The sequence below is a fragment of the Notechis scutatus genome, chromosome 5 (assembly GCF_049901735.1).
Source record: "Notechis scutatus isolate UNSWTSFEM ecotype Mainland chromosome 5, rNotScu1.2, whole genome shotgun sequence".
Lineage (NCBI taxonomy): Eukaryota > Metazoa > Chordata > Lepidosauria > Squamata > Elapidae > Notechis > Notechis scutatus.
In genome coordinates this window covers 91,367,850-91,381,167 of record NC_142013.1, presented here as the reverse complement: position 1 = coordinate 91,381,167, position 13,318 = coordinate 91,367,850, and the positions used below count along the sequence as shown (strand labels likewise).

General features: G+C 42.5%; 1 protein-coding gene across 1 annotated transcript in view; it reads right to left on the bottom strand.

The window, feature by feature from the left end:
* Window positions 1-12,638: 12,638 nt before the first annotated feature.
* The window catches only part of CLYBL (citramalyl-CoA lyase), a 181,643-nt gene continuing 180,963 nt past the window's right edge, over window positions 12,639-13,318 (bottom strand). Inside the window, exon 8 of the mRNA XM_026668933.2 lies at window positions 12,639-13,005. Within this exon, the coding sequence (XP_026524718.1) occupies window positions 12,910-13,005 (96 nt within the window). The 3' untranslated portion in view covers window positions 12,639-12,909. The remainder of the gene's footprint in view (window positions 13,006-13,318) is intronic.

The window sequence follows — 13,318 nt, the reverse complement described above, 5'->3', positions numbered from 1 at the left end:
TTTACTAGATGGCAGTCTGACTATACAACTATATTACTATATTTTTAAAAACTATGCAGCTTAAAAACCTAATCTGCTATTTTAAAAAGCTGTATATTTTTTAAAAGAAATTTTTACTAACAATACTAGAGTTAATACTAAAGAAATACCAAAGAAACACAAAATTGCAGAGAGAAGCAACTAACCAAATATATGCATAATTTTTCACATTTTAAATATTTAAAATACATATTTTAGATAGCTGCTTGTAGTAGATGCACAATATATATTATACATAAACTGTATATACATCCTGAAATTAAGAAATTTATTCAATAATTATTTCTATTTATAGGCAAAAGACCTGAATAGCAAAATACAGATATAATTAAAAATTTGGCACAAGATAATGCAATTTGCAGTATAAAATAAATGAATAAATATTATATATGTTGTTTTAAAACACAAGCATATTTATTTATCAGTAAAGACTTAATGAATTAATAATTTGGATTTTTGACAGAATCGTAGTGTCTGGTCCTGGTTTCCCAAAGCGGATTCAAAGACAGACAATTGAATCACATCCTTATTCTAAATAATTTTGTCCTAGTAATAGCATTCATTTATGACCATAGGCCTGCCGTGTTCCTTGTTGATGTATTCCCATCACTCCTGCAAATATTCATGCAATAAGACTGCTACCCTGTAATGAAAGGGGTTGTATTTCCTGTTTGTTTATATTTTATAAACGGAATCTGTGGTAGTGAATGAGCCGGAGTCAGCACAGGTAGACAGTCTAAAGCAATGTGATGTATGATCTTGTGTATGGGGATTGCCACATTGGGAAGTGAGGGGGCATAAGGTAAAAAGGTAGGGTGGCTTCAGGCCGGTCTGGAGAACATCTCCCAACCAACCCAAGGGTGCATTACCCGACTTTGGGATTGGGGTAGAGAGTGTCATGGGAGAGAGACATTATTGTTGTACTGTAACGAGTCTGATTAATGTGCTCCCAGCCTTCCTTTCAGTTTTCTGGGCTCCTAGCAACAGCACACAAAAGTGGTCGGATTGTTCTTGGCTCTGCAGGGGCATGGACTGCCTTTGATCTACCCACCATTACCCTCAAGACGGAGACAAGCAGATAGATGGAGGCCACTGGCACTTGTGCGATGAAGGAAGCACTGGCTGCCCAGTGGATGAGCCCCCAGAAGCCACACCAGCTTCATGGACTGGTGAGAAAAGGACAACCCTCTGCTCCTTCCATAGTGCCATGTCAATAGGAAAGCTAACCCTTCCCTGTACAATCTTCCTTTTTCTTTTTGGTCTGTCCTTGCCTTCATCTGCCCTTGGTCAAAGTTCTTGAAATGGGAATGAAATAACAGTTATGCTCAATATTTATTTATTTAGAACCTGTACAGTAATTCACTTAATTGTCCTGGTGTGATGACCCGGGGTGTGGCACAAAGGCAACACAGTCAGAAAATATGTCTGGGTCCCTTTATTAGCTTCCATTTTGCCCCCAATGTTCCAGTTATCTTCCGGTCTGGAGAAAAACTCTCCTCCAAACCTGCAACAGCCTTTAATTGCAGACAGGAGGCGTGCATAAGCGCACCAACGTGCCTACCGTCCCTGTCCTATTGTTTCTTTTATTTTTCTTATATGTATCCATGTATTCATAACTATGTTTTTACTTATACCTATTATCTTGTAAGCAATTGACAAACCAAATAAAATAAATAAAAATATTCCAATTTAAATGTTGTAAACTGAAAACTTTAAACTATAAATCCAACAAGGAAAGATAAGGTAATAAATCCAGCAGGGCAAGATAAGGAGTTCCAGAAGTGAAGTAACACGGCAGTAATTCAAACCGGTTGGGAGGATGCCAGGAACTCACATAACCACAGCCAACACAAGATAAACTCAACATTTGTTCCTGACAACCGCCCCATCCACCTGCTTCTCCTTTAAACACCATCCGCAGGTGTGCCTTGTGAAGGGAATCAGGGCCCTTTCCTCCATCATAAGCCATGCAAACCCACGTTGCTCTTTTCTCCATTCTTCTCTGCGTGCCCTAGGATGAAGAGGGGGTGGGCCTTGGTCTTCCTCTGAACTCCCTCTTCCTTATTCTACCTCTCCCCTGCTCTGCACAGCCTGACTTTGCCCTTCCCCAGTTTCCTCCACAGCCAATGGAGCCACTCTCCTGCTCCCTGTCAGCTGTTCACCTTCCTCCTCAGATTCAGACTCCGAAGGGGGCATGACACCTGGGCAGCTGAGAAGGTCCTGCAGCAGTCCTTATAGAAGTTGAGAGGAAGCAACCATAAATCCAAATTAAAGCACAGATGTTCCATTTGAGCAAGATATATTTATTTAGAGATGGTTGGCAGGGCTTCTGTTGGTCTCAGCCTGAGGTCTTCCCCATCACTTGCTACTGGATCCTTTTACCTGGAGACATGTAGTCCTTCTGAAGGTTCTTTCAGCCTTGCTCATTGGGGAGACGACTATGCTCCGTAGTTCTTTTCCTGTGGTGTTGCTCTCTGGCCTCTGTTTTCAAGTACTCTTGCTTTCCAGCCTGGAAGGTTTCTCAAATGCAAGACTATGTCTTTGGGAAAGGGAAAAGATTCCACTGTCAATAGAAAGCAGGCATTAGGTTACTTTTTGAGTCAGATCTCTGGAGCTTACAAGAGGCTTGTAAGCTTGGGCTCCCCACTTTATCCTGAACGTAGAAACTTTTTCAGTGAAAGAGAAAGAAAGAGATCATGCTTTGCATGGAGAAAATGGGTATATCCAGAGGTGGAGCTTTCCTTCCCCTCACTGATATGTGTATAGGTAGCCCTTGACTTACAACCATTCATTTAGTGATCATTCAAAGTTACAATGGCACTGAAGTAAGTGACTTATGATTATGGCTCTCACCCTCAGAACTGTTGCAGCAACATCCACATGGTCACATGACATGATCAAAATTTGAATGCTTGGCAACTGGCATATATTTATGACGATTGCAGTGTGCTGGGGTCACATGATCACCTTTTACGACCTTTTAACAAGGAAGGTCAATGGGGAAGCCAGATTCACTTAGCAACTGTGTTACTAATTTAACAACTGCAGTGATTCCCTTAACAACTGTGCCAAGAAATTGGGGGGGCAAAACTTGCTTAACAATTGTCTTGCTTAGCAATGGACATTTTGGGCTCAATTTTGGTCCTAAGTCAACGACTACCTTATTTCTGTACCCAGGAAATTGTTTCTTTCAAAATAACCTAGCATTCTCTTGAATAAAAGTACTCAGTCTTGCGGAAAACCAAATTTCTAGTTCCTTTATATCTAATTCACAGTGCAGGACGGGGAATAGAAGTAACAATTCCACTCAAATGTGTTTTGAGTCGTGGAATATCTAAACCATTAGAAAAGAATTCTGAATGTGATGACTCTAATTGCATCTAGCTCCAGAATTTTCCTTACTTGTGCTAGTTCAATATTAGCCAAATATATATTAAAATAATATTAGGACCCTTGTGCCCTTCACAATAAGCATTAGAGAAGCATGTCTGGCTGGGGATTTCTGGGAGTTGAAGTGCACACCTCTTAAACTTGCTAAGATGGAGAGTGTCATAAATCACACCGCAACTTTTTCTCATCAGCCCAATATTTATTTTATCATCAGTCCGGATGTAACTTTTTCAATTCACCGGCTTCTAAGATACACCCAAGCCAGTTTTACAGGGTTTTGTGGGATCCATTTATTGCATTAAATCTAAAGGCTAATTTGGTGTTAGTCGCCAGAGCAAGCTCTAGCGTTGTTAAGCTTCAGATTGTCCCCATTTTGACCCTGGGGCCCGGATCGTCGCGCAAAACTTCCTCTTTGCTTTTTTTCACGGTCACGCGGGAGGTCTGAGGAAAGAAGCGTTCTCCTTGTTTCCACGGGCTTTCCTCTCGGCTTCTGCCTCGACCCCAGAGCCCTTTCCTCCCCTTAGCCGCGCGGGTGGAGAGGCGAAGCCAGGCGGGCTCGCTAGCTTCGGGGATTTCGTCAGAGCTTTCGGCGCTTTCCGCTGAAGTCGGGGGTGGGGTGGGGTGTCGACTTTACTGGACCCCGAGCCAGAAAAGGAGAAGACGCCAGCTCTGCTTTCCCCAACCGCAGGCTTAACGATCTGAACCCATTTCAAATCTCCGCCGCAGAATAAAGGCCCGTTCGCGCGTGGCCTTTCCTCGACTCGTCCCGCTCCTCGGGTGGGTAAGGCATTTTTCATCTACCTAGACTAGAGAACCGAACTAGGAGGCTGTAATTCAAATAAAGCCGACCTTCTGAGCACTCCGATGCTGAAGCTAACTCCCTTAAAACCGATAGATTCGGTTGTGAAGGAGAAAGGGCGTTGGACGAGTTTACAGGCAGTCCTCCACTTAACAACCGTTCGTTTAGTGACCGTCGCTGAAAAAAGTGACTTAGGACGGTTTTTCACACTTAACGGCCGTGGCAGCCTCCCCATGGTCACATGATCAAAATCCAGAAGCTTGGCAACTGACTCATATTTGTGACGGTTGCAATGTCCAGTGTCTCATTTTGCAACCGCCTCACAAGTAAAGTCAATGGGGAAGCCTGATTCACTTAACAACTATGTTACTAATTTAATGGCAGTGATTCCCTTAACAATTGTTGCAAGAAAAATCTTAAAAGGGGGCAAATCTCGCTTAACAATTGTCTTGCTTAGCTATGGAGAAATGTTGAGTTTAATTGTGGTCATACTTCAAGGACTACCTCTATTTCTGTATCCAAGAAATTGTCTCTTTCAAAGTAACTTAGCATTCTCTTGAATAAAAAATACTGTTTTGAGGAAAGCCAAATTCCTATATCTAATTGTCACTGCAGGATAGGGAATAGAAGTAACAATTCTAATTCAGTTTTGAGTCATGGAATACCTGAACACTTAGGAAAGGATTCTGAATGTGATTACTCTAAATTGCATCAACTGCAGAATTTTCCTTACTTGTACTAGATCAATATTAGCCTAATATTAGCTTAATAAATGTTTCCCTCAGCAACAGAAATTCTGGGCTCAGTTGTGGTCATAAGTGGGGGACTACCTGTATTGCATTTCTAGGCTTGTACCTTTTCCCTTTGGAGCCTGGAGCAGTACCCATGGGGTACTTTCACCTCTACAACATCCCTGCAGAGGAGGAGGAGACGGGGCTGAGCGAGGGCATCACCTGCACCAGTTGAGGGGAGACTCCAACAGGGGACCCTCAGGCAGGATGCTCTCCTGGTGGGACCCTCGAAGTGACCTCCAGGCCACGCTCAGGTCTCCCTCCAGAAAGCGAAGGCGGTCACCCCAATCCAGAAAGTGTGTAATCCCCCCCACCCCAATTTGTGGGCTGGGAATGATGGAAGTTGTATACCTGGCCGTCTGGAGCGCATTTTGTTGGAGAAAGATGGGTATTTGTACTCCCTGTCTGGAGCAACCAGCTGGATAGTCCGGGGAGAAAAGGGCAACGGGGGTCCCTGGCTGGCAAAATGCTTCCCCCCCCCCCTAGAAAGCCCGGCTGCGCTCCAGGAAAACCGGGCACAGCTGAGGACTTTCCGTGTCCAGCCTTTTCTTTTCTTTGCACGGGAAGGATTCCAGGCAGACTCGAGAGGCGGGGAAGACAGGAAACCGCCGAAAGGCCTCGGAGCAGCAACACCGACAGTCTCAAGCGGCCCCAGCTCTGAACGGCTTCGGCGCTTGCTTTCCGCCGGGCCGCGCTAGCTACCATCGGCTCTTTGAGAGGCAGCGGGATCGGGGCCGGAAGGACCAGCCGAGCTGCCGCCAAGCGAAGGGAAACTTTTTTCCCCCCTCACTTCGGCGGGAACGGCCGGAGAAGGCGACCCCGCCTCCCGCCTCTCGGGCAGGGCCTCTGGAGGGCTCATTTGCCGGTTTTCTCGACAGCCGAAAGGACCGGTGTGGCTGCGTCAGTTGTAGAGGCCTGCAGTTGGGCTTGTTTGCACGGTTCGCGCGGTCTAACGGTAAGAGCATTTGCGAGGAAAACAGAGGCGGCGAGTCTTTAGGCTTGTAGGCCTTCCCTCCCACGTCCTCCTCGTCTTTCACCCCCTCCAAGGATTTGTAGCCTTAAACAAGCCGGGCTCTGAAGTGTTTCTCTTCTGAAAGTCTCGCAAACTCAGATCCGGGCGGGCTGCGTGGAGGTGGCCTCGCTCGCCGAACGGGTTTCCCTTCCACGTTTCCCGAAAGCGGCCTAGATGAGAAAACAGGGGTGGGGATGGGAAGGTGGGCGGCTACCTCAGTGGTTTTTTCTCTCCCCTTTCTGAATGTGTCGAGGGCAGCGTTTGCCCCCATGGGCGGTGGGGAGAAGAAACTTTAAGGCCGCCACAGGTTGGGCTTTTAATTTAGTTGACAAGCAACCAGTCAAATGTCTTAGTGAAGAAAGTGTTTAATTTTGAGCCGCTTAGAAAGATGCAGCAGTCTCTCTGGTGTCCTCCACGTATTGAGGTGCACCTCACTAAAAGATAAAGTTTAGTTCTGCAATCTGCTAATTTTTACCAGCTGGATTGGTTGTATCCCTTTTAACAAAGATGCTATACACATGTAATACCACTTGCCTATTGAGTCACCTGTTAAGTTCAGAAGGGGTCAGAAAAAAAATCAGATTGGACCCACTTGCAGTGACATACAAAAAGATCTTGCACAAATGAAAGATATTGATTAACCAACAAATCCAAAAAGATCAAAGAAAACAAAAACACTTCCTGTTGAAATCTGTTAGAAATAAAGAATTCACAATCACAATCATATAGTTTATTGTCATTGCACCTCGTACAATGAAATTAAATACCATCTTCAGTGTACATTATGACTGAAAATAAACACAAACACACATCCTTCACATTCTGTACATAGAATTTAAAACCCCTAATATTGCATTAATATTGCACTATACAGTAGAATTCAATAGAGTTACTGCTCTGGGTAGAAGCTGTATATATATATTACTATTTTGAATGTAACCCCTCTGAGTCCTGGTGTATTATATCAATTAAGCCTGTAGAGAGTTTGAGACAGATTTTGTTATCTTCCATGTTTAGTATATTTTCCCACTCAGAAATACATATATTAAAAGCCCTACTTAAAAGAAAGAACTTGGGAAAAAAGGGATTCAATGCTTCATATTCAGGCCAGTCCATTTTTAACTGTCACTGAGCCTTTACTTATGCTTTAACCCTCTTGCCCTCAAAAGGGAGATAAACCCTCAGCTAGGATTTCCTGTAAGCAAAAGTGCAGGTTTTGCTGTGAAGGTAGACAGAACTGGACAGCTCAGACTAAGGCTAAATCCCCTTTCCTCAAATTCCACTTGACCATGATTCCAGGATGGCTCTTTCACCATCTTCGTTTCAGCAGTTAAACAAGGGCTATCCTTGATTGTCATTAACCCCCCCATAAAACAATGAAGACATTATGCTTGAAAAAACCCTCCAGGCCAGGGATTAAGAGAAGACAAGAATCCTTATTCCCAGGGTACTACGGAGAATAATGAAAATAAATCGGGGGGAATAGAGAAATCCATTTTAATTTTCCATCCCTGGGGTCTCTTACCCTGCAGTCTACAATGGGAAGGAAAGGAGTGGGCATCACACTGCTTCCTAGTGGCCTGTCAGACTGATCACTTCCAGCTGCTTGGACTAACTAAAGTTGGGAGTAATGCTTTCTTTTTTATTTTTTTCTCCCTGGGTAGAACTTGTCTGAGCTTGGAAGCTAAGTATAGCAGATCCAGATAAGACTTGCCAGAGGAGTTAAAACCTTGCTGGAAAGAGACAGTGGCAAATCCCTTCCCTACCACTGTGAAGAAAACTACATGGGCTTTCCAGGAAGAGAGGAAGAGAGAGAGTTGGACTCGAATGAAAATTTCAGTGCTGGCAGCTTCCAGGGAGCCAAGCCTGCTTAAGAGGACAGCCTTTGGTTGAGGGGAGAAGGACCAGCTGAGACAGAACATCTGACTCGAGTGGATGAGCTCCTGTCCATTTAAGAACAGTTTTGTCCCCAAAAGCTTGGTTTAAAATCTGGGTCAAGTTGTGCCATCTCTTAGGTGTGGTCCTACCAAAGTGCTGCTTCCAAATAGATGGAAGATGACTCCCATCACTTCAAGTGAAGTATTTGTAGGACTCACCCCCCCTAATCTAAGACCTAATGTAGCGAGAAATCTGAATTTTGGTTTGAAAAGGGTATTTTTCTATGTTGCACTTGGCATCTAGCCTAGCCTAGAATAGTTTCCCATGTGCAGGGCTTTCTTGGTAAGGAGGTGTATTTAGTTATATAATACCCTGCCCTATGCATGGCTGCTGTTTGGAGATCACACTAAAACCAACAATAGGAAAACCCCAGTATGCTCAGTGAAATAAATCAATTGTACTATTGCTGAGGGGGTTGGCCTGATAAGGAGCTTATTTGGCTTGGCTTTTTAGCCACTGTGATTTGTAAACCATGAGTAATGGTTGTGGTAATGTTAGAAGGTGTTGCTTGGCACATGCTGTAGACTGGACTCTGTGCTTGAATAGGCTAGCCTCTTTTTTTCAGAAATAAATGTCCTGGCATAAACAAACGGGGTTAGGGTTTTGTCTGCACATAGAACTGTATTAAAAACTAGAAAAAGAAAATGAACCAAATCTCTAAGAAAAGACGACTTCTCTTTTATTTGAAAGTTGGATGCTTATTTTTGTGGACTTTCACACTGCTCACACATCTATTTTATACATATTAATGGAGAAAGACACCTAACAAAAATAATAGCTTCTGGAATTAGTAATTGTTTGAGAATTCAAAAACAGGACATGATCATTATTCCAAACTGGATAACTTGATGAAAGTATTGACTTCTAACCTTCAATTTTGCCCTTCTCCACGTGTTAAACTACAGTCTCCATTGTCTAGATAGTGTGGGCTGGAGATAATGAGAAAGTTGGTGTATAGAATTTTTATCTTGAATAATGCAAAGATAAGTGGCTAATTCAGTGAGATGGGGAGTTTGAGAGTCAGATCACACATTTGTGTACAATAGAGCACCTGTATTCACATGGAATGAAATTGGGGTCCGTGAGGGAGATGTCTAAGACTGCATGCAAGTAACCTCCAGATTTAACAAGTCAAAGGATTACCTTGGGGCACTTTTAAGGCTCCATCCCATCCCTGAAATCCCCACCTCTTAATGTAAAGATCTAGGGATTGATTACTGAAAAGATTTCTGCAATTGGCCTGAAATGTTTGCATAGTTCAGGGTTGACCTTTATCACTAAAACCCACTTCTGGTGCTCAAAAAGAGCTTTCATTTCTGTGGTATAAGGATCCAAACACTTACATTTTATTAAGAGGATGGCTTAAATGACTCCTTGTCTCTCTCACCTCCCACAAGTGTTTTCTATTTACCCGTTTAAGTAAACAGTGCTGCTTTCCTGGGGTGCCCATCTAAGAGCATCTTGTAGGTCATGAAAAGGTTGAGGCCCGGTTTGCAACTTCGCATTCTGTTAATTTCTTAAGAAACACAAGTTGCGGGGCCCCCGCACAAAAGGCGATGATTTAATGAGGAAAAGAAACAAACTGGCTGATTGTTGGCGCTCACAACTGCCTTGGGAGTCCCTCTGGCAGCCACAAGCTGAACTCTGTGCCTTCAATGCAGCGTGCTTTCGGGGGAGAGGCTGGTCTGAATAGAGGACAAAGACAGCTTGTTCTGTTTATTTACCCTGCCTACAAGTTGGGTTAACCTCTCCCAAACAGCCGGGTTAAGCCCGTTAGCTGCCCAGCCCAGATGAGCCGCTACTGCCGCATGGCCACTGTCATGCAAACGAGTCTTCTCAGGGCCACCCTCTCCCACCCCACCAAATTTATGCCAAGGGGCAGGCTGTGTGCAGCTGGAAGTCAAACCACTCTCCATCCATCGGGGAAATAAATCCTGCCCTATTCACTTTGCTAGACAAGATAGTTGACCAGAGGAGACACCCATCATTCAGATAAAAAAGGGAAAGAAAATTGCTTTCAATTTCAACAGGGACCAGGCTGACCCATTCCAAAGTAGTCCATAAAAAAAGAGGAAGGCTTAATCATCGGAAGCAAAAAAAAAAAAAAAAGGATTGATGCTAAATCAGCTGGGCTGAAAGGTGCTGAATGGGAAGATGAAGTAGCATAATTCCGGGAGCCTATCCAGGTGGGATTTCTTTAGTAAATTATGATTTAGCGTGAGATGTGAATACAGGCTGGAAATCTGTGATAGGAAAGTACATGATGGGACTTGATGCAATATGCTTTAATTTGAGACAGGAGATGGCTTTTCAAAGTCGTATCAATCAGAATATCATATAACAAATGATAGGGCTTATATTTGAGTCCTAAAGCATATCCTGCAGGACTTAATATGCCATTGGGGGCATCCACAAGGTATGTGTATCTGTTTGAAAAAGTCAGGATGGCTGCAATGGTGTGATTGAAGTTCCATTCCTCTTTATGTGAGTTAGGCAGGACTCCAGTTATGTAGTTAAATGAATCGTCATTACCCTCCCCTCCCTGTGAATGTCCCTGTATCCTATTTTACTAACACCTTAGCTGTGTTTGCATGAGCCGCAGAACCACTACCTGGCCAACCACATGTGGTGGGATCCATGGTTAGTCTAACATTCAGCTTGATATATAAACCCCAAAATGATCCCAAGTGAATTGGGACAGGTAAATACTGTATGTGAAGATAGTCACTGTCTCTAAGATATTTGTCCAATAAAGGTATACTCTTCTAAGGAATCATCATCATTTTGGTTGAAGCTGTAGAGAAGCAGTCACCCAACATGTGTTTTGCAGATTGGCTACTGGGCCCTATAGGATTTCTAAAAAAAAAAAGGAGGGGGTATTTTTTAGTTTCCACTCAGGGCTTTGTTTGAAAATTCATCATTGTGCTTTGGGAAAAACAACACAATAAACTATGATGTAGAGAGCCCCCCGGTGGAGGCTGGAAGGAGAGACTGGTTTGTTAAATGCCCCTTTTTATCATAAGACATGGCTATAAGTGCAGCTTTGCTGCAAATAGGTGAGCCAATTTATAAAAGTGCTCACAACATGGCCTCAACATTTTAAAGATGCCCACCACCAGTCCAGAAAGCTGCCTCTTCTGGTTTTAAGTGGCACCATGGAAAGCGAAGTAGATTAAATAGATTAATATAAGGGGAGTAGATGAATGAAGGACTTCTTAGATATAAATAGAAAGAAACACCATCTCCAAACAAACACCAAGTCATCTCAACAGTGTATTGTCTTTGTATATTTCAACAGAATAGTTCCTCTTAGGTTCACAAGGGGAATCTTTCCCAGCCATGGCCAGGACTGAACCAAAGGCTGCTCATTGCCAGTTAGATAAATCTCTATGTTCAGTTCTGTTAGAAATATCTCTGGTAGTTGAGCTGGAATGATCTTTTCTGAAGTGAATGAAAATGGGACACCAGTGCATGAGGACAATTTGAGGCTGAAAAATCGGGTATCCATTTGGTCTATGAACCTATAATTCCGCCACGAATCCTTCTAAGTACATACACAAACTGCAATTTTGGAGTAATCATTTTGAGGAATTATATCCAGTTTTCTTATTATAATTTAAAACCAGACTTTGTTAATATGCTCATAAAAGGCACAGTAACTACCCCTTTCCTTTAAGGTCACATTCAAAATAGATTTCTGCAGGGCTGAAAATGCTGTAATATGGCTATCTGCAGGGATTCAAGTAGCACTATCATTGAGTGTTAAGGAAAAAAAAGCTTTCTGAAATGTACAATCTCTAATTCCTTTGCTGTCACCCTTTGTGATGATACTAAAAGCAGTGTAGAGCACGTTGAAGAAAAACTGGTGGTCTGATTCAACAGTGAGGTGCATTTTAAAAAGCAGTTTTGATAAATCCCTTCTCCATAGGCACTTGGATTACAGGGACTTACCAAACTGCACATATTTATAAATCATATCCAATTGCACTTGAAAAAAAAGGTGTTCATTTAGGTGGGAAGAGATCCACATGAAAGTTGGCTCTGCACAGTGAAATGGGAAAACTTCTAATTATTTAATTTTCGAAAACATCTGAAAAAAATGTACAGAAGATGATTTGAACTCCTAATTGATGCATACAAATGTTTAACTACAAACTTCTTGAGAAGTTAAGTAAGCCATATTAAATGGTTTCGAGCTTGCAAATTCTATTGCAGGCAGCAAAATGCATTGTACCACAGATTAAATATTCTAAAAGCAATGCATCTTTAGACTGAAAGAAGCTAAGTTGGAAATCTAGTCAGAGAGGAGGTTCCATCTTTAAAAGTCATACAGAATAGTGCCAGAAGGTGTCTTTTATTATCTTCAGCAGGAGAAAATATGCCTTTGGAATGTTTGCTTTCAGTATAACTCTTAAAGCAACAGGAACACAAGTTGAGGAAGGAATGTCTATGGATCCCTTCAATACTGTATGTGTCAAGTCTCTGAAACTACCAAAAACCTCTCTTAAGACTTCTTGTTGTGTAGAATTTTAAGCGAAGAGAAGCTCTTTTCTCTTTTGTATAACAAAATATGCTTCTACGTATCCCTGAAAGATAAGGAACTTTTTCCTCTCTGGGCAACTCTGCTGTTCACATAAATTTTTCTGAGGCAAATATTAATTGAAGCTTGTTTGTCCACATCACTGATTGATTTTAATTGGTTGCTTTTCCAAAGGAAACAGGTTTGCTTTCAGGTCTGTCACAACTCATTTGTCATAGAAAACAGGCTTCAATCTTAGCATTCTCATTGACATCCAGTAAGAAGAATAGATCAAAGTTGTTGGACATGTATTCTGAATTTGATTGAAATATGAAGCGTTGCACTATCCTTACTCTTGGTATTATATAATTTTTCTTGAAGAAGCTCCTGGAATCACTCTGGGAAAAGGTTATTTAGCAGATTATTTTTTCTTGATGGCAGTAGCAAGTGTAACAATATTTTGGGCTTGTTTCAGTAATGGCATGTCTATCATGCTACCATGGAACGTGAAGGCACCCTGCAAAGGAAAAAAAAGAATATTCTTAAAAGAGATCTTGGGGGGAAAAAATGTCAGGCTATAGTTAGTCCTAATACATGTTTGTTAGCCAAGAATCAATCAAAACATCCCACATGAATCAGAGATATCTATTACTTGTGATGACCCGGGGCGTGGCACGAAGGTAACACAGCTAGAGAATAAGTCTATGTCCCTTTATTTGCTCCAACTTGCCTCCAATGTCCCGTTTACTCTCCAGCCTGGAGAAAAGCTCTCCCATGAACCTGCAGCAGCCTCTGGCTGCAGATACTCCAGTCCAAATGTTGTAAGCAGA